This window comes from Phacochoerus africanus, chromosome 8 (assembly GCF_016906955.1).
Source record: "Phacochoerus africanus isolate WHEZ1 chromosome 8, ROS_Pafr_v1, whole genome shotgun sequence".
NCBI classification, from domain to species: Eukaryota; Metazoa; Chordata; class Mammalia; order Artiodactyla; family Suidae; genus Phacochoerus; species Phacochoerus africanus.
Genome location: NC_062551.1, coordinates 147,168,892 through 147,190,445, shown reverse-complemented (window position 1 = coordinate 147,190,445; position 21,554 = coordinate 147,168,892). Strand labels below are relative to the sequence as shown.

General features: G+C 37.0%; 1 protein-coding gene across 1 annotated transcript in view; it reads left to right on the top strand.

Moving 5' to 3' along the window:
- The window catches only part of RAVER2 (ribonucleoprotein, PTB binding 2), a 127,442-nt gene that overhangs the window by 62,168 nt on the left and 43,720 nt on the right, over positions 1–21,554 (top strand). Inside the window, 4 exon segments of the mRNA XM_047788767.1 lie at positions 8,416–8,501; positions 11,176–11,241; positions 11,401–11,512; positions 14,216–14,472. Coding sequence (XP_047644723.1) covers positions 8,416–8,501; positions 11,176–11,241; positions 11,401–11,512; positions 14,216–14,472 — 521 coding nt within the window.

Genomic DNA, 21,554 nt, shown 5'->3' with positions numbered 1-21,554 from the left:
ACAGAATAAATCTATTCCTTCTTCCTTAAGAAAAGCCTTCTACTATTTGAAGACAACTATCATGAAACCTTTCTTTGTCTTTTGTTCTCCAGACCAGCAGCCTCCTTTTTTATTTATTTAGTTTTTGACCATGCAACTGTATCAGTAAGATATATTTTTCGCAGAGCCCCAACATAAGCGGACTTACATGTCAATTACATGAATGCGCATTTGTCAGCCCATTTATTGAGAAATGATAAAGCTTCATATTTGTATTTTTTAACATGAAAGTACATATAAATAACAGTTCGAGTATTTGCTTTATACACATCCTCTTCTTCTTTGTAAACTATACTGCTGTATTCGACTTTCCGTAACATGTCATAAGACATGCTCTCTGGAGCAGCCCCCTCTGCCGGCCAGCGTTGTCCTCTTGTAGATGTACTTAGATTGTCTGAATTGTCCTGAAATATGGTATACAGAGACATGACTTTATGCTTGGGTAGGTTCTAAAAAGCACAGAAGGCACTGGGATTTCCTGACAGTGATCATTAGGTTTCTGTTAATGCAGTTCAAGATTGTATCAGTGTTTAAAGAAGTATATTACACTCTTGGGTCTTTTAGGAAGTATAGTCCGCATCTGGGCTATTTTTAGTAACTTCTCCCCCAAGTTATTTTTGTCTCTTTTTTTTCAATCTAAGGTATGTATTCTCCATTCTGCTTTTCTACTCAGATTGATGTACGCCCATGTGAGATTATGCTTTTCTATTGTAATGCTACTTTTATGATTTAGAGAAAGATGTGTCAGTATTACACTGCTGGCTTTTTCTTTGCGTGGAATGGCAAGGGGAGAGGATTAAATATCTCACCTGAATTCATGCAAAGCATCTGGAGAATGTATGGAAAGTTTCTTGGTGTTCAGGAAAGACAAAATGTCTTGTTAATCAGTTGCATTTGTTTTTCCTTTACTGCGTTCTTTATTATAGCTTAACTGTATCCCTTATTATATCCTGAACTCTTCACAGAGGCCTCTGTGCAAACTAAAATAATTACACAGAATCGTAATTCTCTATATAATTATGTTTATAATATGTGCATACAAGCATGCCCATTTTATGCTTCACATATATTTTTGTTTAGTTTTACAAATTGAAAGTTTGTGGCAACACCAGATGATGGTTAGCATTTGTTAGCATTTTAAAATTAAGGTATATACATTGTTTTTTAGACCTAATGCTATTACACACTTAATAGACTGTATAGTATAGTATAAACATAACTTTATATGCACGGGGAAATGAAACAGATTGTGTGATTTGCTTTATTGTGATAATCACTTTATTGGAGTGGTTTGGTACCAAACCTGCAATATCTCTGAAGTATGCCTATATAATATATTTGCATTTAAACCCCTGCCCTACTGTCTCCTTGTATCGTTTTGTTCAAGTAACTCACACAAATTTACTTGTTTATTGTCTCTCTCTCCCACTAGAATGGAGGAGGCTCCATAATGGCATATTTATCTGTTTAAATCATCTCAGGTGCCTCGAGCAGAACTGCTATTTATGCTGAAGAGTACTTAAATATTGTGTACTGGTTAAACTCCTTCCTTTATTTCTCTGTGGCATAGCTTATACCTACCTTGTTTTAACCCTAACCCTAACCAACCCTAACCCTCTTCTGAACATTTCTAAACTCTTTTTAAAAAAATTTTAAATTGAGATGTACTTGATTTACAGTGTTGTGTTAGTTTCTGGTGTACAGCAGAGTAATTCACTTATGCATATATATACATATCCTTTTCCACTATGGTTTATTACAGTATATTGAATATAGGTCCCTGTAATAATACAGTAGGACTTTCTTGTTTATTTTATATATAGTAGTTTGTATCTCCTTACCCCAAACTCCCAATATACCTCCTTCCTCTTCCCCTTTGTTAACCACAAGTTTTTTTTCTATGTCTATGAGTCTGTTTCTGTTTTGTAAATAAGTTCATATGTATCATATTTTAGATTCCACATAAAAGTGATATCATAGTGTTTGTCTTTCTCCCTCGTACTTACTTCACTTAGTGTAATATTCTCCAAACATGTTGTTGCAAATGGCATTATTTCATTCCTTTTTATAGCTGAGTAGTATTCCATTGCATGTGTGTATGTATACATACAGTGGATGTGTGTGTGTGTGTGTGTGTGTGTGTGTGTGTGTGTATTCCATGTTTTGGCTATTGTGAATAGTGTTTCAGTGAACATAGGGGTGCTTATCTCTAATTGAATTAGAGTTTTCTTCAGGTATTTTCCCCGGAGTGGGATTGCTGGATCACATGTTAGCTCTATTTTTAGTTTTTTAAGGACCCTTTGTGCTGCTTTCCATAGTTGCACCAATTTTTATTCCCACCAACAGTGTAGGAGGGTTTCCTTTTCTCCACGCTCTCTCTACCATTTGTTATTTGTAGACTTTCTGATGATGGCATGAGGTGATACCTTATTGTTGTTTTGCTTTGCATTTTTCTAACAATTAGCAATATTGAGCATCTTTTCATGTGTCTCTTGGCCATCTGGATGTCTTCTTTGGAGAAATGTTTCTTTAGCTTTTCTGACCATTTTTTGACTGGGTTGTTTTTCATTACTGAGTCATATGACCTGTTTGTATATTTTGGAAGTCAGCGCCTTATCAGTCACTTCATTAGAAAATATTTTTCTCCCATTCTGTGGGTTGTATTTTTGTCTTGTTTATGGTTTCCTTTGCTGTGCAAAAAAGCCTATAAGTTTGATTAGGTCCCATTTGTTTATTTTTGCTTTTATTTCTATTGCTTTGAGAGAATGGCCTAAAAATATTTTTTATCTATTTCTTTTGTCTTTTTTTTTTTTTCTCCCAGGGCTGCACCCATGGCGTAGAGGGATTCCCAGGCTAGGGGTCGCATTGGAGCTGTAGCCACTGGCCTATGCCACAGCCACAGCCACACCAGATTTGAACCACTTCTGTGATCTACACCATGGCTCATGGCAACTCCACGTCCTTAACCCACTGAGTGAAGCCAGGGATCAAACCCCTGTCCTCATGTATACTAGTCAGATTCATTTCCACTGAGCCACTCCTGAAAAAGTATTTCTGTGATTTATGTCAGAGAATGTTTTGCCTATGTTCTTTCATAGGAATTTTATGGTGTCACGTCTTATATTTAAGTCTTTAAGCCATTTTGAGTTTATTTGTGTGTATGGTGGTGTGAGGGTGTGTTCTGCTTTCATTGATTTTCTTATGGCTGTCCACCTTTCCCAATACCACTTGCTAAAGAAACTGTCTTTTCTCCAGTGTATATTCTTGCCTCCTTGGTTGACGATTAATTGTTGATAGGTTTGTAGGTCTATTTCTGTGCTCTCTTTTCTGTTCCATTAATCCATATATTTTTTTGTGTGTGCCAATATTATGCTGTTTTGAATTCTGTAGCTTTGTAGTATTGTCCGGAGCCTGGGAGAATTATGCCTCCACCTTTGTTCTTTTTTTTTTTTTTTTTTATTTTCCCACTGTACAGCAAGGGGGTCAGGTTATCCTTACATGTATACATTACAATTACATTTTTCCCCCAGCCTTTCTTCTGTTGCAACATGAGTATCTAGACAAAGTTCTCAATGCTATTCAGCAGGATCTTTTTCTTTAGGATTGCTTTGGTAATTCTGAATCTTTTCTGGTTCTATGTGAATTTTAGGATTATTTGTGCTATTTGTATGAAAAATGTCTTAGGTAATTTGATAGGGATTGCATTAAATCTGTATGCTTTGGGTAGTAGGGCTGTTTTAACAGCATTGATTGTTCCAATCCAAGGACATGAGATATCTTCCCATTTCTTTGAATTATCTTCAGTTGCTTTATCAATGTTTTGTATTTTCCAGTGTATAAGTCTTTCACCGCTTTCATCAGATTTATTCCTAAGTAATTTTTTTTGTGATTTTATTTTATTTTTGTTTTTTTTCATTTTTAAAAGTTTTGTTGAAGTATAGTTGATTTACATTGTTTTGATAATTTCTGCTATATAGCAAAGTGATTCAGTTATACACACATTCATTCTTTTTCAGATTCTTGTCTCATACATGTTATCGTAGAATATTGAGTAGAATTCCCTGTGCTATATATAGCAGGTCCCCGTTGGCCAGTTATCCCATATACCACAGTGTGCGTCTACTGATACTAAACCTCCAGGGCATCCTTTTCTCCCCACCTGTCCCCTCTGGGGACAGTTTGTTTCAAAGTCTGTGAGTCTGTTTCTGTTCTGCAGATAAGTTCATTTGCATCCTTTTTTAAGATTCCACATAGAAGCAATATCATATGATGTTTGTATTTCACTAACTTCACTTACAAGGATAATCTCTAGGTTCATCCATGTTGCTATTATTTCATTCTTTTTTATGGCTAATATTCCATTATATATATGTACCATATCTTCCTTATCTATTCCTGTGTTGATGGACATTTAAATTGATTCCATGTGTTAGCTACTGTGAATAGTGCTGCAGTGAACATTGGGGTGCATGTATCTTTTTGAATTATGTTTTTTTCCGAATAGATGCACAGGATTCTGGATTGCTGGATCATATGGTAGTTCTTTTTTAGTTTTTTAAGGAATCTCCATACTATTTTTCATAGTGGTTGTACCAGTGTACATTCCCACCAGTGTGAGAGGTTTCCCTTTTCTCTACACCCTATCCAGCATTTATTGCTTGTAGACATTTTGACGGTGGCCCTTCTGGCTGCTGTAAGGTGGCACCTCATAGTACTTTTGATTTGCATTTCTCTAATAATTCACAATGTTGTGCATCTCTTCATGTATTTTTTGGCTATCTGTATGTCTTTGGAGAAATGTTTATTTTGATCTTTTGGCCATTTTTCCATTGGGCTATTTGTTTTTTTGATATGGAGCTGCGTGAGTTGTTTGTGAATTTGGAAATTAATCCCTTGTAGGTCACTTAGTTGTAAATATTTTCTCCCATTCTGTGGGTTGTCTTTTTGTTTTGTTTATGGTTTCCTTTGCTGTGCAAAACTTTTAAGTTTAATTAGGTCCTACTGGTTTATTTCAGTTTTTATTTTCATTACTCTAGGAGGTGGATCTGATAAATATTGTTGCACTTTATGTTGAGGAGTATTCTGCCTGTGTTTTCCTCTAAGAGTTTTATAATATCCAGTATTGTATTTAGGTCTTTAATCCATTTTGAGTTTATTTTTGTGAATGATATTAGAGAGTGTTCTAATTTCACCCTTACATGTAGCTCTCCAATTTTCCCAGCACCACTTATTAAAAAGACAGTGTTTTCTCCATTGTATATTCTTGCCTCCTTTATCATAGATTAGTTGACCACAGGTGCTTGGGTCTATTTCTGGGCTTTCTGTCCTGTTCCATAGATCTAGATCTCTGTTTTTGTGCCAGCACCATACTGTTTTGATAACTCTAGCTTTGTAGTATAGTCTGAGGTCAGGGAGCCTGATTCCTCCAGCTCCATTTTTCTTTCTTAGGGTTTCTTTGGCTATTCAAGATATTTTGTATTTTCACACAAATTTAAAATTTTTTTGTTCTAGTCATGTGAAAAATGCCATTGGTAATTTGATAGATTGCATTGAACCTATAGATTGCCTTGAGTAGTATAGTCATTTTGATCTAAATGTGTGTCTTTATAACAATACTACATTGTCTTAATAAATGTAACTTTAAATCCTGAAATCAGTTAGTATAAATCATCCAACTGTTCTTTTTCTGTTTGTTTTGCCTATTCCAAGTTCTTTGCATTTTCATAGAAATGTTAGAATCAGCCCTCCATTTCTATGAAAAATGTCTGCTGGGAATTTGATTGGAATTGTGTTGAACCTGTATAATAATTTGCTCAGAATTGACAACTCTTTGTCATAAATATGGTACATATCTCCATTTATTTAGATTTTAATTTTTCTCAGCAATACTTTGTAATTTTCAGAGTGTAAGTATTACACATATTTTTCAGATTTATCCATACCATTTCATATTACTTTATACTGTTTTTTTCATTGTAATAATTTTTGTGAGGCAAAATTCACAATATGAATTTAACCATTTTAAAGTCAATAATTCAGTGGTGTTTAGTACATTCACAATGTTGTGCAGTCTCCAACTTTGTGTAGTTTCAAAACATTTTCATTACCTCAAAATGAAATTCATACCCCATAAACAGCTACTTCATATTTCCCCCTCTGCTCAGGTGCTAGAAACAACCAATCTGCCTTCTCTCTTTATGCTTTTCCCTATTCTGAATGTTACATATAAATGGGATCATACACTATGTGATTTTTGGTGTCTGGCTTTAATTAGCAGGATGTTTTGGAGTACTTTAACATGTATCAGTACTTCATTCCACTTTATGGCTGAATAATATTCCACTGTATGCATATACCAGAATTTGTTTATTCATTTAGCCATTGGTAGACATTGAGTTGTTTTCACCTTTTGACTATTGTGAAGAGTGCTCTTATAATTATTCATATACAAGTATTTGAACACCCAGTTTCAATTCTCTTGGGGTATGTATCTAGGACTAGAATTGGTAGGTAATATGGTTATTCTATGTTTAACTTGTTGAGGAACTGCCAAGCTCTCTTCCACAGTGGCTGTGCTATTTTACATTCCCATAGCAATGTACAAGGATTCTCATTGCTCCAAATCTTCATCTTTTTTTTTTAATTATAGCTATTCAAATAGGAATAAACTGGCATTTCATCATGGTTTGTTGTTGTTGTTGTTGTTTGGTCTTTTGCCTTTTTCTTTTTTTAGGGCCACACTGGCGGCATATGGAGGGTCACAGGCTAGGGGTCCAATTGGAGCTACAGCTGCTGGCCACAGCCACAGCCACAGCCGCACCAGATCCGAGCTGCGTCTGTGACCTACATCACAGCTCACGGCAATGCTGGAGTCCTTAACCCACTGAGCGAGGCCAGGGATCAAACCTGCAACCTCATGGTTCCTGGTCGGATTCCTTTCCACTACGCCACGACAGGAACTCCTCATCATGGTCTTGATTTGAATTTCACTGATGACTTTTATGATTTTTGAGCATCTTTTCATGTGCTTTTTGTCTGTTTTTATGTCTTCTTAGGAGATATACTCAATCAAGTTCTCTGTCCGTTTTTAAACAGGGTTATTGACTTTTGTTGCTGAAATCTTTATGTATTTTTGATACTATTTTATTTTATCTCATTAGTCTTTTTGACCTCACTCAGGGACATGTGGAATTTCCTAGGCCAGGGATAGAACCTGTGCCACAGCAGTGTCAATGCTGGATCCTTAATCCTACTGATGTAATTATTCCATCACCGATAGTGAAACTTGGTCATTCTGAAGACAGTACTTTCTAGTGGTCAGTTTTCCAAAGATGTAATGGACTGCCTCAGCAAGTAAAAAAACTTGAAACAGAATTTTTATTTTTTTATTTTTTCCTTCTTTGGGTATACCTGTGGGATATGGAAATTCCCAGGCCAGCTGTGACCCACGCTGTAGCTGTGGCAATGCCAGATCCTTGATCCACTGCTCTGGGCCAGGAATCAAACCCACATCTCCTCAGTCACCCAAACCACTGCAGTCAGATTCATACATAACCCATTACGCCGTGGCAGGAACTCTAAAAGAGTTTTTAAAGCATGGAATGAACTTTTAGGGATGTTACGTATTAATTCCAAATATGTTTGATCATTAGATTACATGCTTTTTGAAGTACTTTCTAAGCATCAACTTCTGTGATCCTAATTAATTATTGTATTGCTAGAGAATTTTGTATGCCTATTTCCATCTAATACCTAGATGAAATGGCTTCTTATATTTTTTTTCTTAACTTTCTTTTTGTATATTTCCTCTTCTTAAAATATCTCTTCTGATGTGCACTCTAGTATTTGCACTCTTGGACAAACTTGATAAAGTATATCGTTATCAAAATATGTATAGTATTGTTTCTCTTGTTTTTGTTCTGTAAATATTTTTAAATGTACATATATTCTTTTCTTAATTAGGGTGGGTTTTAGGGACAAGGATTGTATCTTGTCCTTTCCTGCCCCCCACAACTTCCTGCCAAAAGATCACAAATACCTAACAAAAATACTGAGCAAATAACATGGGTTCAATTAGTATTACACTTATTAAGAGATGGAATTAATTTTCTTGCACTAAGTGCTAGAGATGAGAAAGGCTTAGGTTTGGTACTTTACCGTAACAACAGAAGTGGCAATTTTAAATCAAATTCTAGGGTTGAATCACAAGGAAACGAGCCTGTCACTTTTTGCACAATGACAAGGTCAGTGGATCATTAGAATTCCAATGAGTTTGTTAAAAGTTTAAAGAAATATTCATTTACCCTTTTGGGGGTTTGTTTTATTTATTTTTTAATTCCATATATATCATAAATTTTTACTTTTATTTTCTTAAAGCAGTTCTGGGAACACCTCACAGCTTGCCACCTCTGATGAATCCATCCATCTCCCCTGCATTTTTACATTTGAATAAAGCGCATCAGGTATATAAATACCATTAAGCATCAAAAATTTGGAGTAAATGTTTTGTTTGTTCTTAACACCTAAAGTTCTCAAGGAATGAAATGAGTATTTTGTTTTTTAAAACGATCCTTAGTGGAGTTCCCGTCGTGGCGCAGTGGTTAACGAATCCGACTAGGAACCATGAGATTGCGGGTTCGGTCCCTGCCCTTGCTCAGTGGGTTAACGATCTGGCGTTGCCCTGAGCTGTGCTGTAGGTTGCAGACGCGGCTCGGATCCCGCGTTGCTGTGGCTCTGGTGTAGGCCGGTGGCTACAGCTCCGATTCGACCCCTAGCCTGGGAACCTCCATATGCCGCGGGAGCGGCCCAAGAAAGAGCAAAAAGACAAAAAAAAAATAAATAAAAAGATCCTAAGTGATAAATATAGCTACATAAAAACAACTTAAGGAGGAAATCAAATTAAGGTAATCAAATTATCATAGTTATATAGATTTACGGATTCCTATTTTTAGGGCCTTAAGAAGGAAAGAGGTATATTTTGTGGTATATTTTTCTAGAAATAAGTAGCTCAAAACAAATATTCTTATGTGGTCTTTATTTTTTTATTATTATTTTTTTAGCTATTTCTTGGGCCGCTCCCGCGGCATATGGAGGTTCCCAGGCTAGGGGTCGAATCGGAGCTGTAGCCACCGGCCTACACCAGAGCCACAGCAACGCGGGATCCGAGCCGCGTCTGCAACCTACAGCACAGCTCACGGCAACGCCAGATCGTTAACCCACTGAGCAAGCGCAGGGACTGAACCCGCAACCTCATGGTTCCTAGTCGGATTCGTTAACCACTGCGCCACGATGTTAACTCCCTCTTATGTGGTCTTTAAAAAGTATAAGAAAGAAAAAATAAATGAGCAATAACTCCATTCTTAAAATTTTGGTTTATTTTTTTTATTTTTAGGGCCGCACCCGCAGCATATGGAGGTTCCTGGGCTAGGGTCCGGTTGGAGCTACAGCTGCTGGCCTATGCCACAGCCACGGCAACATGGGATCCAAACTGCATCTGCGACCTACATCACAGCTTATAGCAATGCTGGATCCTTAACCCACTGAGCAAGGCCAGGAATCAAACCTGCAACCTCATGGTTCCTAGTCAGATTCGTTTCCTCTGTGCCATGATGGGAACTCCAAAATTTAACCAATGTTACGAAAAATAACATATATATTTATGAGAGTAAAAATATTTTCTTGGAGTTTCCTGGTGACTCAGTGGGTTAAGGATCTGACATTGTCACTGCTGTGGCTAGGGTCACTGTTGTGGCACTTGTTCAGTCCTTGGGCTGGTATTTCTGCATGCTGTGGGCATGACCAAGAAATATGTGTTTTATTTTACCTTTTTCAGATAAGTAATTTAAAACATGTTTCTGTATATAAATATTCATAATATCGGAGATAAACATTACATACTAATTTCAGGTACTGTTTAAGTCTGTATCTACATAAAAATGTAATTATGAATCAAACCTAATATATAATAAGTGGTTGTTGAGGGTTGAATGAATGAATGTTTATTCCTAAACTGAGCTTTTTAAGGAAAAGGCCTATTGTTTATTTATTTTTCATTCTTAGAATCTAACCTAGGACCTTGTAGGGTCTTTATGCCTTCATTTACTCAACATATCTTATGGAATATCTAACATGTACTAGACACTGTGCTGGTCATTTAGACCATAGCACTGAACAAAATATTCATAGTCCCTCTTCTTAGAGAATTTCAGCAAATCGAGAAAACTTAACATGAAACAATTAATTACAGTAAGGTTTAAATTGATATGAAAGGGGCACCCAGAGCATTGACTATAATCCTTTTATTTTAAAATAAAGACCAAACTGCTTAATTTTGCCTTCAGGGCCTATGCAAGCTGGCCTCTCCTGCCTCTCATGTTCCTTGGGTGTCATTGTCCCCGCTGTGGGGAACTGCTTTGGTCCTTGAAGCACTTTCTTCTCTTCTTCTTCGGTCTTTGGTCATGCTGTCACTTCTGCCTGGAATGCTCCCACCCAACACCAGCTAGTTCCCCCAGGCCCTCACCTAGTTATTTCTCAGCAGCCGTCAGCTCGCTGTGCAAGAGTTAGCTCCTCAGGGAAACCTTTCTTAAATTTACCACCCTACATCAGGTTCCACCACTGTTTGTTCTCATAGCTCCTTGCATTTTTCCTTCATACACTCATCACCACTTGTAATTATATGTTTTTTATAATTAATTAACACCTCCCTTCCTCAGGGGACTATAAGATCCAGGAGGGCAAACCATACCGTGGTATTTCTCACTATGTAGCACAGTGCCTGGGACATAGAAGTGCTCAATAAATCTTTGTTGAATGACTAAACGAATAAATAAATGGTTGAATGACACTCACATCAAAGCCAGAAAGGGGTAAGGAGAGGGAAAGAAGGATGAAAGAAAAGCGGGAGGCCATATGGAATTAGTTTCATGACTGTAGGTCACATTTGTGTCTTATTGAAAGAATTAATTAATGTTGCCTATAGTTGGAAAGTAGGATATTAAGAAGATGTTGGTTTTGCTCAGATCAACTGGGGACTTGAACTGGGGACTTTTGAAGGTAGTTCTTCAAAATTAAACTAACAATGTTTTATCATTTTTACAGAGCTCACTTATGGGTAATACTTCTAATTTATTTCTTCAGAATCTTTCTCCTGTACCATTGGCACAGCAACAGTTAATGAAGTTTGAGAAAATTCATACTAATAATGTAAGTATGGAGTTATTTTTTTCTTTTAAGATGTGTTTGTGCCTTTTCTATAGTGAGGCTGTTGATCAGATTGTTGATGAATTTTCACCTGTGTAGCTTTTTTTAAATTAGGGCCTGTTTTGCGACCATGAGCCAAAGTCTTCTTTTCTTCTTTTGCAGAAACCGGGCTTACTTGGCGACCCCCCAGCTATGGTTCTTCATACTGCCGTAGGGATAGGGTCACCGCTCCCGTTGAAAACAGAGTTGGGCCATCTTGGAGAAGCACATAAAAGTAAATGATATGTGTTTGCTTAGAAGTCAGTAAACAATTAAATTGGAGATTTAAAGATAGTTTATCTGTATTCTGCTTTCATTTAAAGGAAGGTCAGATGTGAGTTTTATTCAGTCATTTAAAATTTCAAGAGCCCCCTTGGCTTTTCTGTTTTTAGTATTAGAATACTATTGATAAGCTATTGATAGATTTGCTTACACACCAAGATAAGACTTTCCCTGTTGGATACGCTTTAATATTTGATGAAGGTTTGGAGTTCCCGTCGTGGCGCAGTGGTTAACGAATCCGACCAGGAACCATGAGGTTGCGGGTTCGGTCCCTGCGCTTGCTCAGTGGGTTAACGATCCGGCGTTGCCATGAGCTGTGGTGTAGGTTGCAGACGCAGCTCGGATCCCGCGTTGCTGTGGCTCTGGCGTAGGCCGGTGGCTACAGCTCCAATTCGACCTCTAGCCTGGGAACCTCCATATGCCGCAGGAGTGGCCCAAGAAATAGCAAAAAGACAAAAAAAAAAATTTGATGAAAGTTCACAGCAGCATGAGGCAGAGACGTAGATCCATTTGAGACTGACCTCTGCCCACTGGGCTTATAGTGCGGTACATAGGGATCTATTTAATTTTTGTCTGGATAAGAAACCCTTAGCCTTTATTGAGAAATACCTGGTAATTGTAAATCTAAGGTTGGATTATTTATTTGCATTGTTTTTTAATATGTGAGCTCTATATTAGTGATAGAAGAAAAATAGTAAATGTGTACTATGTACTTCTAAAAACATGACAAATTTAAACAAAAACAGAATCACTGTTTTTCTTTTTAGAACAATAGGAGCAAGGTGGTTTACCACGATTTCTTATTTGAATGTGATTTTGAAAGACACGTTCATTTTGAAGTTTAATTGAAATTTGTTTGAAGTGAGCATGTTGCGGGAAAAAAAAAGAGAAAGGCCACCAGTGATTTAAAAAAAAAATGTCAGGAGTTCCCGTCATGGCTCAATGGTTAATGAATCCGACTAGGAACCGTGAGGTTGCGGGTTCGATCCCTGGCCTTGCTCAGTGGGTTAAGGATCCGGCATTGCCATGAGCTGTGGTGTAGGTCGCAGACGTTGCTCGGATCCCTTATTGCGGTGGCTCTGGTGTAGACTGGTGGCTACAGCTCTGATTACACCCCTAGCCTGGGAACCTCCATATGCCGAGGGAGTGGCCCTAGAAAAGGCAAAAAGACAAAAAAAAAAAGAAGAAGTCAATTAAATATGGGTAGCATTTTTAGTCTCTTGTACATAAAACCAACTAGTGAAATCATCAAATAATCAATTCAAATTATGGGAGTTGACTGGGCACAAGTTAAACCAGAATATAGAATGGTATAGAAATCTTTATGGTGTGATGAGATCTGCCCTAAAAATTAAATTTTGTATGCCTAAAAGCTTATGCAGATATTTATTATTTGGTTTGGATTAAATAGCCATTTGCTTTATCATTGCTGCCTTAAGAACACTGAAAATTTAGTGTCCAAATAAATATATCACGAAAGGACAGAACTGAGAATCTATCTCTAAATATTTAGTACTAAAAATAATTTAAGAAGCTTGTTTAGTGAATTTTAAAGTATAACTTTGATTTAATGAAAAAGTAGTTATCAAAACTAGTTTTCTTCGCTTGATTTTGACCTGTAGATTTTTTAAAAAGGGAATGATTTAGAATTTTCCTATTAAAACTTTATTTCTTGTTATTCTGTGTAAATAAAAATATAAAACTTTCATGTGTTAAACTTTCAGTTGGTGTTTATCTATTCACAAATATTGATGTTTATTTTTTTTTTTTTTCTTTTTTGTCTTTCCCAGGGCCACATCCACGGCATATAGAGGTTCCCAGGCTAGGGGTCTAATCCGAGCTCTAGCTGCCAGCCTACACCACAGCCACAACAACACAGGATCCGAGCCGCAATTGCAACCTACACCACAACTCATGGCAACGCCGGATCCTTAACCCACTGAGCGAGGCCTGGGATGGAACCCGCAACCTCTTGGTTCCCAGTCAGATTCGTTAACCACTGAGCCACGATGGGAACTCCTTGATGTTTTTTTAAACCAGCAGTGTGCTGATGTTTCTGTGGGTTAAAAGAAAAAAGTCTTGTAGAATTTGTGTATTTCCATGGGTAAACATGGCTGATTTCAGGTTACCCCTGTGAAGACATTAAAACTTAAGAGCTAGGAAGAGATAGTACAATTGACTCATGAGCTGGTACAAGCTGGCTGACTAAATTTATCATTGGGTTTAACCTACCTTTATTAATTTTTGAATGTCAGAGACTTATTTAAACACTTGATTCACTTAATTGTTCCTTCCAAATATGGAAGCAGGCAAATGACAATGATTGGGCATTTAAGGAAAGGCACTGATATAGCTTAAATGCCAAAAAAATTTTGCTCTGAACTTCTAAGATATACAATTAAAACTTGGAGCTATAAACTCTGATATCCTTGAGATTATCCTAGAAGTTATTGAAAATAATAAAAGCATGAACACTATTAGAGGTTTTCATTTTTCCGACTAATTTACAACCTCTAACCTCACCTTTTAAATTTAACTATTCTCTAGTAGGTAAAAAATAGATTCCTGCACACTTTCCCTGTAACATACCTAATCAAGAGGACTGTTGTGAATAAGCCTTGTCTAACCAGTACTTCTTGCGTTTGTGGTTCTACAGCATCTAATCTGATTCCAACCCAAACAACTGTAACACCTGGCATGGGCTTGTTACCATTCCTTCCAAATCAGCACGTGGCTGGACAGACTGGGCCAGGCCATGGGAACACTCAGGACAAACAACCAGCTGTGGTGGGGTTGGCAGAAGGAAGTCTCTCAGGATCACAGGCTTATCTTCAGAACTTTCCAAACCTTACTGCTGGAGGCTTGCTCATGGGACATCATAAGCCACAACAAAGTCAGACAAAAAGCACAGAGGTAAGTTCAGGGGTAAGAATACTCTGTGTGTGTGTGTGTGTGAGAGAGAGTGTGTGTGCATGCATACACATGCATATATATATATGTACACATGTAGTATATATGTGTATACTACATGTATGTATATACTGCAAGGAAATATATATTTCTTTTAAACTATATCTTAAATGAAATTATTCTAATTCTAGAGCAATCTAATTTTTGGTTATTTTACAGGTGGTATAATTTATAAAGTATTGAACAATCTTTATTTTTACATTTCTTTTTTTTCTTCTTCTTTTTGTTTTGCTTTTTTTATTTTTTAGGGCCTCACCTGCAGCCTATGGAAGTTCCTGGACTAGGGCTCAAATCAGAGCTACAGCTGCCAGCTCATGCCGCAGCCATAGCAACATGGGATCCGAGCCATATCTGTGACCTACACTACAGCTCATGGCAATACCAGATCCTTAACCCACTGAGCGAGGCCAGGGATCGAACCTGCTTCCTGATGGATACTAGTCGGGCTCGTTACTGCTGAGCCACAATGGCAAACTCCTATTTTTAAATTTCAAAGGACGTTGATAATACACTTAAAGTATATAAATTTGGATTACAAAATAGATAATCCCTACAATATGTTGATGGCATGATGAATTTCTCAGAAGGAAATATTGGACTCTAAAAAATCTATTATAAACAAAAATCCATCCTTTAGTAAGTTGTGCCAAATGATGTTTGGGATTATTAATTACTTGAAAGTTTGTCTGTAAATAATTTGTATAAAATGAGTTTTTAAAGTCTTATAAAATATTTAAATATGAATTCTTTATTCTTGTATATTTGCTTTTATAAAAATTTTGAGATGTATATAGTTTTCATATGTAATTTTTTTTAGGGTGGCACCTGTGGCATATGGAAGTTCCCACCCAGGCTAGGGGTCAAATCAGAGCGGCAGCTGCTGGCCTACACCACAGGAATGTGCGATTCTTAACTCCCTGAGCAGGGCCAGCGATTAAACCCACGTCTCATGGATACTACCCAGGTTTTTACCACTCTGAGCCACAATGGGAACTCGCTCAAATATAAAGTAACTTAAATTCAAAATTTTGTAGTTTGGAAAAGCATGAGTGTATTTAATACCCAATTTTACAATGATATTATTTAGAAGGCTTTCTCAATAAATAATAATAATGTTCTCTAAAATATACTAATTTTTTCCTATCTTAAATGTATATTCTATAGGTAATTAAGGTATTATTTCAACGTTTAAATAAGGTAGAACAAATTCTATTTTATCTGAAAAATTTCGAAGCCAGTTATTAATCTCTGGTCTTTTCAAAAGGATCTAATCTCAAACTTAATTCTGGAGGTTTTTACCCAATATTTTATTGGTTCATAAACTGCTAATATGTGTAAATGCTATAAGTGGTAGGTAAAATAAAGTATATTTAGTTTTTTTATTTGTATCCCAAAATGCCCTTTGGGGAATTTCCACTGTGGCTCAGCAGGTTACACACCTGACCAGTATCCATGAGGATGCAGGTTGAATCCCTGTCCCCGCTCAGTGGGTTGAGGATCCTGTGCTGCTGTGGCTGTGGTGTAGGCTGGCAGCTGCAGCTCTGATGCAACCTGTAGCCTGGGAACTTCCATATGCCCCACCTGTCCTTTGGTTTATAAGGGGCGTGTGAGGGGAACAGTTCTTATAGTTGGCCATATTCAAATGGCCAAGTAATAATATTGGCTTTATAAGAAGTTTTGGTGTCACCTGGCCAATAGCAGGAGGTATGGATAGAATGCCTTACAAGTGTACATTGTTCACTCACGTGAATAGTCTTTGCACAGACTCATCGAAAGCACTAGAGTCTTTTGAAAAACTGAACTTGAGGTGATTCACAAAATGGGCAAATGAGAGTGTATTTGGAAGAAGATAGCTGAAGTGGGGCTGGACCTGGAAAACAAGTCCTGTGAAGACGAATTGAAGGAAATATATAAATAGAACTTTGCAAAAGTTGACTAGCTGACATTTAATTTGACTTTTTTTTTTTTTTTTTTTGTCTTTTCTAGGGCCGCTCCCGTGGCATATGGAGGTTCCCAGGCTCGGGGTTGAATCGGAGCTGTAGCCACCGGCCTACACGAGCCACAGCAACGCGGGATCTGAGCCACATCTGCGACTTACACCACAGCTCAGGGCAACGCCAGATCCTTAACCCACTGAGCAAGGCCATGGATCGAACCCGCAACGTCATGGTTCCTAGTCGGATTCGTTAACCACTGAGCCACAATAGGAACTCCCTTAATTTGACATTAAAAAAAAAAATTTACATACTAATCTAGTGACATGGTATTTTATGTTTCTCTGGTGAGCAGAACTAGTCCAATAAGTATGACTATACAATAAAGAAGATTTAAGCTTAATATAATGAAGAATAATTAAAGTTTTCAAACAAAGAAAACGTTTGACACTATTACAAATATGCGATTATATGGGAGTTCTCGTTGTAGCTCAGTGGTAACAAACCCAACTAGTATCCATGAGGATGCAGGTTCAATCCCTGGCCTCCCTCAGTGGGTTAAGGATCCGGCATTGCCATGACCTGTGGTGTAAGTGGCAGATGTGGCTCAGATCCTGCATTGCTGTGACTGTGGTGTAGGCCACCAGCTGTATCTCCATTTCGACCCCTAGCCCTAAGAACCTCCACATGCAGCAGGTGTGACCCTTAAAAGACACCCCCCCACACACAAATATGTGATTGTCATATCTCTGAAAACAGTTAAGCAGATTCCAGGTGAACAGCTGTACTGATTGTTGTACAGATTGTTGTAGAAGTGATTCTTCATTCCTGACAATAGGGGTTTGGACCAAATAACTTTCTAAGTATGTTTTGCAGGTATACAGCAAGATTGAGAACTTTGTCAAACAGCTGGCTAAACTTGGCTTTAGATTTTTAGACCTTCATCTTTGATATTAGGTTGACCAGTGATTCATGATTCTGTCTTTTTTTTTTTGTCAGAATCACCAACGGAGTTTTAAAAAAAAGAAGAAGAAGAGAGCTGGGCTCTTAACTCCCTCTGTCCTGAAAATTTGATTCATAGAGATAGGAGTGAGATCTGAGTTTTAAGTGTAAAATGCTGTGGCATTAAGTGCATCGTTTTTCACCGATCACTACTGTCCATCTCTGGGACCTTGTCTCCATCTGTCACTGCAGCACTGTACCCCTTCAGCTGCTCTCCATTTTCCCTTCTCCCAAGCCCCCAATAAATGCTCTTTACTTTCTGTCTCTAGAATTTGACTATTAGAGGTGGAATGATACAATTTTTGTCCTTTGTATCTTATTCCTGTCATGATAATGTCTTCAAGGATCAGCCATGCTGTAATGTGTAGTGTATTGGAATATCCTCTTTTTTTAATGCTGAATAGTATTCTATTGATTTATATACCACATTTCATTTATTTATTAATGATAGGGATTTGGGTTGTTTCCATCTTTGGGGTCTTGTGAATAATTCTGCTGTGAACATTGATACACTGACATCTGTTTGAATCCCCGCTTTCAGTTCTTTTGGATATTTACCCAGAAGTGGAATAGCTGGATCATACGGTAAATCTGTATTTTATTTTTTAAGGAGCTGCCATTCTATTTTCTACAGCAGCTGTACTCTTTACATTCCCACCAGCAAAGCATGAAGGTTTCAGTTTCTCCACATCCTCACAAACGTCATGTCTCATTGTGGTTTGGGATTTGCATTTCCCTGTTGATGAGTCATGTTAAGCACCTTTTCATTTATCTGTTGGTCACCTAGTGTCTTTGCAAAAATGTCTATTCAGAGTCTTTGCCCATTTTTTTAATTGGGTTATTTTCTTTATTATTGAGTCATATGAGCTCCTTAATTATTTTGGGTATTAACTTCTCAGATATACAGTTTGTAATATATTCTTCCATTCCCTAGATTGCCTTTAATTTTGTTTATTAATGATTTCCTTTGCTGTAGAGAAGCTGTTTAGTTTCACCTTCTTTTTTTAGCACTTGATTATTTTGGCTTTTGTTGTCTGTGTTTTTGATGTCATATCCAAAAAATGATTAATAAGACCAATGTCAGGTAACTTTTCCCCTATATTTTCTCCTAGTTGTATGGTTTCAGGTTTCTTATATTTAAATTTTTAATCCAATTTGAATATATTTTTGTGGATGGTATAAAGTCATAACCCAATCTCTTTTTTTCCCCATGTGGACATATAATTTTCTTAGCACCATTTATTAAAGATACTATCCTTTACTCATTGTATATTCTTGGTACCCTTTTCAAATACTAGTTGGCCACCTCTATATGGCTTTACTTCTGGATTCTCTGTTCTTTTCATTGGTCATTATGTCTGGGTTTTGTCAGTACCATACTGTTTTGGTTCCTATAGCTTTGTAATATAGCTTGGAACCAAGAAGTGTGATGCCTCCAGCTTTGTACTTTTCCTCAAGACTGCTTTTGGCTGTTATGTGGATTTGGTTCCACATAAATTTTAAGATTGTTTGTTCTATCTTTGTGAAGAGTGCCATTGAAATCTTAACAGGGATTGCATTTAATCTGTAAATTGCTTTAGGCCATATGGGCATTTTAGCAATACTAATTCAGCATGTCTTTCCAACTATTTGTGTTAATTTTCAGTTTCTTTTATCACTGTCTTACAGATTTTCAGCATACAGAGCTTTCATCTTCTTGGCTAAATGTATTCCTAAATATTTTATTTTTGGTGGTATTATAACTGGGACTAGTTTCTTACCTTTTTTTGAATAGTTCATTGTTACTATGTAGAAATGCAACAAACAGATGATTTAATTTCTTCTTTTATGATTTAGATGCCTTTTATTTCTTTTTGTTACCTAATTGCTCTGGCTAGGACTTCCACAACTGTGCTGAATAGAAGTGATGAGAGTGGGCATCCTTATCTTGTTCTTAATCATAGCGGAAAAGCTTATGATGTTAGCTATGGTTGTGTCCTTTGTATATGATTTTTATTATGTTGAGGTACATAGGTTCCCTCTGCACCCAGTTTATTAAAAGTTTTCATTGTAAGATGGTGTTGAATTTTGTTCAGTGTTTTTCTACATCTGTCGAAACAACCATATGGTTTTCATCCTTTATTCTGTTAAAGTGGTGTATCACTTTTATTAATTTGCTTGTGTTGAGCCACCCTTGCATCCCAGAGATAAATCCCACTTGATTGTGGTATACAGTCCTTTTAATGTGTTGTTTAATTCAGACTGGTAGTATTTCATTTAGGGTTGCTAGTATTTTGTTGAGGATTTTTGAATCTATGTTCAAGGGGGATATTGGCCTGTAGCTATCTGGTCATATTTTTGTCTGGCTTTGGTAGGAGGGAAAAATGCTGGCCTTGTAAAATAGGTTAGGAAGTATTCCTTCCTCTTCAATTTTTGGGAAAACTTTCAGAAGAATTGATGTTAATTCTTCTTTGAATATTTGGTGGACTTCGCCAGTGAAGCCAACCTGGTCATGGGGTTTTCATTGTTGTCAGCTGTTTGATTACTCCTTACTCATTCTTGGTTTGTTCATATTTTCTGTTTCTTCTTATTCCTCTTCTTCTCTTCCTCCTTCCCCCTCCTCCCCGCTTCTTCTCCTCTTCTCCTCCTACTCCCCCCCCTTCTTTCTCTCCTCCTCTTCCCCCTCCTCCTCCTTCTCCTTTTTTTTTTTTTTTAAAACATGTGGACACACCTGCAGCATATGGAAGTCCTGGACCAGGGATCAAACCAGATCAAACTCCTTTTAGGAGTACGGAAATCATTTCAGAGATTGTTCTCGCTACAGTGGTATGAAACTAGAAAACAACACTGTCACTGCAGAGACAATGCCAAGTAGTTATGTGAGCCACAGGAGAAGCTCTTCTGTTTCTTCTTGATTCAGCCTTGGCAGGCTGTACATTTCTAGGAATTTATCCATTTTTTTCTAGGTTATGCAATTTGTTGGCATACATTTGTTGATAATAGTCTTTTATGATTCTTTGTATTTCTGTGGTATCAGTTATAACGTCTCCCCTTTCATTTATAACTGCATTTGACCCTTAAATAAAAGAGTTTAGGGACACTGACCCCTGAGCAGTCAAAAATTCACATATTGGAGTTCCCATCATGGCTCAGTGGAAACGAATCCCCGAGGCCACAGTTCTATCCCTGGCCTCGCTCAGTGGGTAAGGATCCGGCACTGCTGTGGCTGTGGTGTAGGCCAGCAGCTGTAACTCCCATTCGACCCCTAGTCTGGGGACCTCCACATGCCGTGAGTACGGCCCTAAAAGACAAAACAAAAACAAAAACAAAAACAAAAACAAAAAACTGTGTCTCAAAAACAAAGAAATTGATAAACGACTGACTCAAGGGCAGGAAGCTGAAATAGTTTGGATAGAATCAAGACCCTTATTCTTTTGATTCTACAAGTTATGATCTTTAATTGAAAATAAACTTTTCCCCATACTTAAAGATCTGTAAAATTAAATTAAAATACAGGTACTATGTTTATTGAAAAAAAATCCATGTATGAGTAGACTTGCACAGTGCAAAATCTTGTTCAGGGGTCAATTGTATTTAGTTGAGTCCTTTTTCTTTTGGTTAGTGTAGCTAAACTTCTCCACTTTGTTTATCTTTTCAAAACACCTACACTTAATTTCATTGATCTGTCTTTATAATGCTGTTTCATTGATTTCTGCTCTTATCTTTAGTATTCCTTTCTTCTGCTAATTTTTGGCTTAGTTCTTTTTCTAAGAACTTAGTTAATTCCTAATTCTTTCTTAATTCTTTCTAAATTTAAGGTGTAAATTTAGATTGTTTCTTTGAGATCTTTCTTTTTCCTTCATGTAGCTGTTTATTGCTATAAACTTCTCTCTCAAACTGCTTTTACTGCATCCCATAAGTTTTGCTATGCTATGTTTCTATTTTCATTTGTCTCAAGGTACTTTAGATGTCTCTTTTGATTTCTTCTGTAGTTGTTCAAGAGTGTGTTGTTTAATTTATACATATCTACGAATTTTCCTATTTTCCTTCTAGTGTTTATTTCTAGTTTCATACCACTGTAGTGAGAACAATCCCTGAAATAAATCCAAT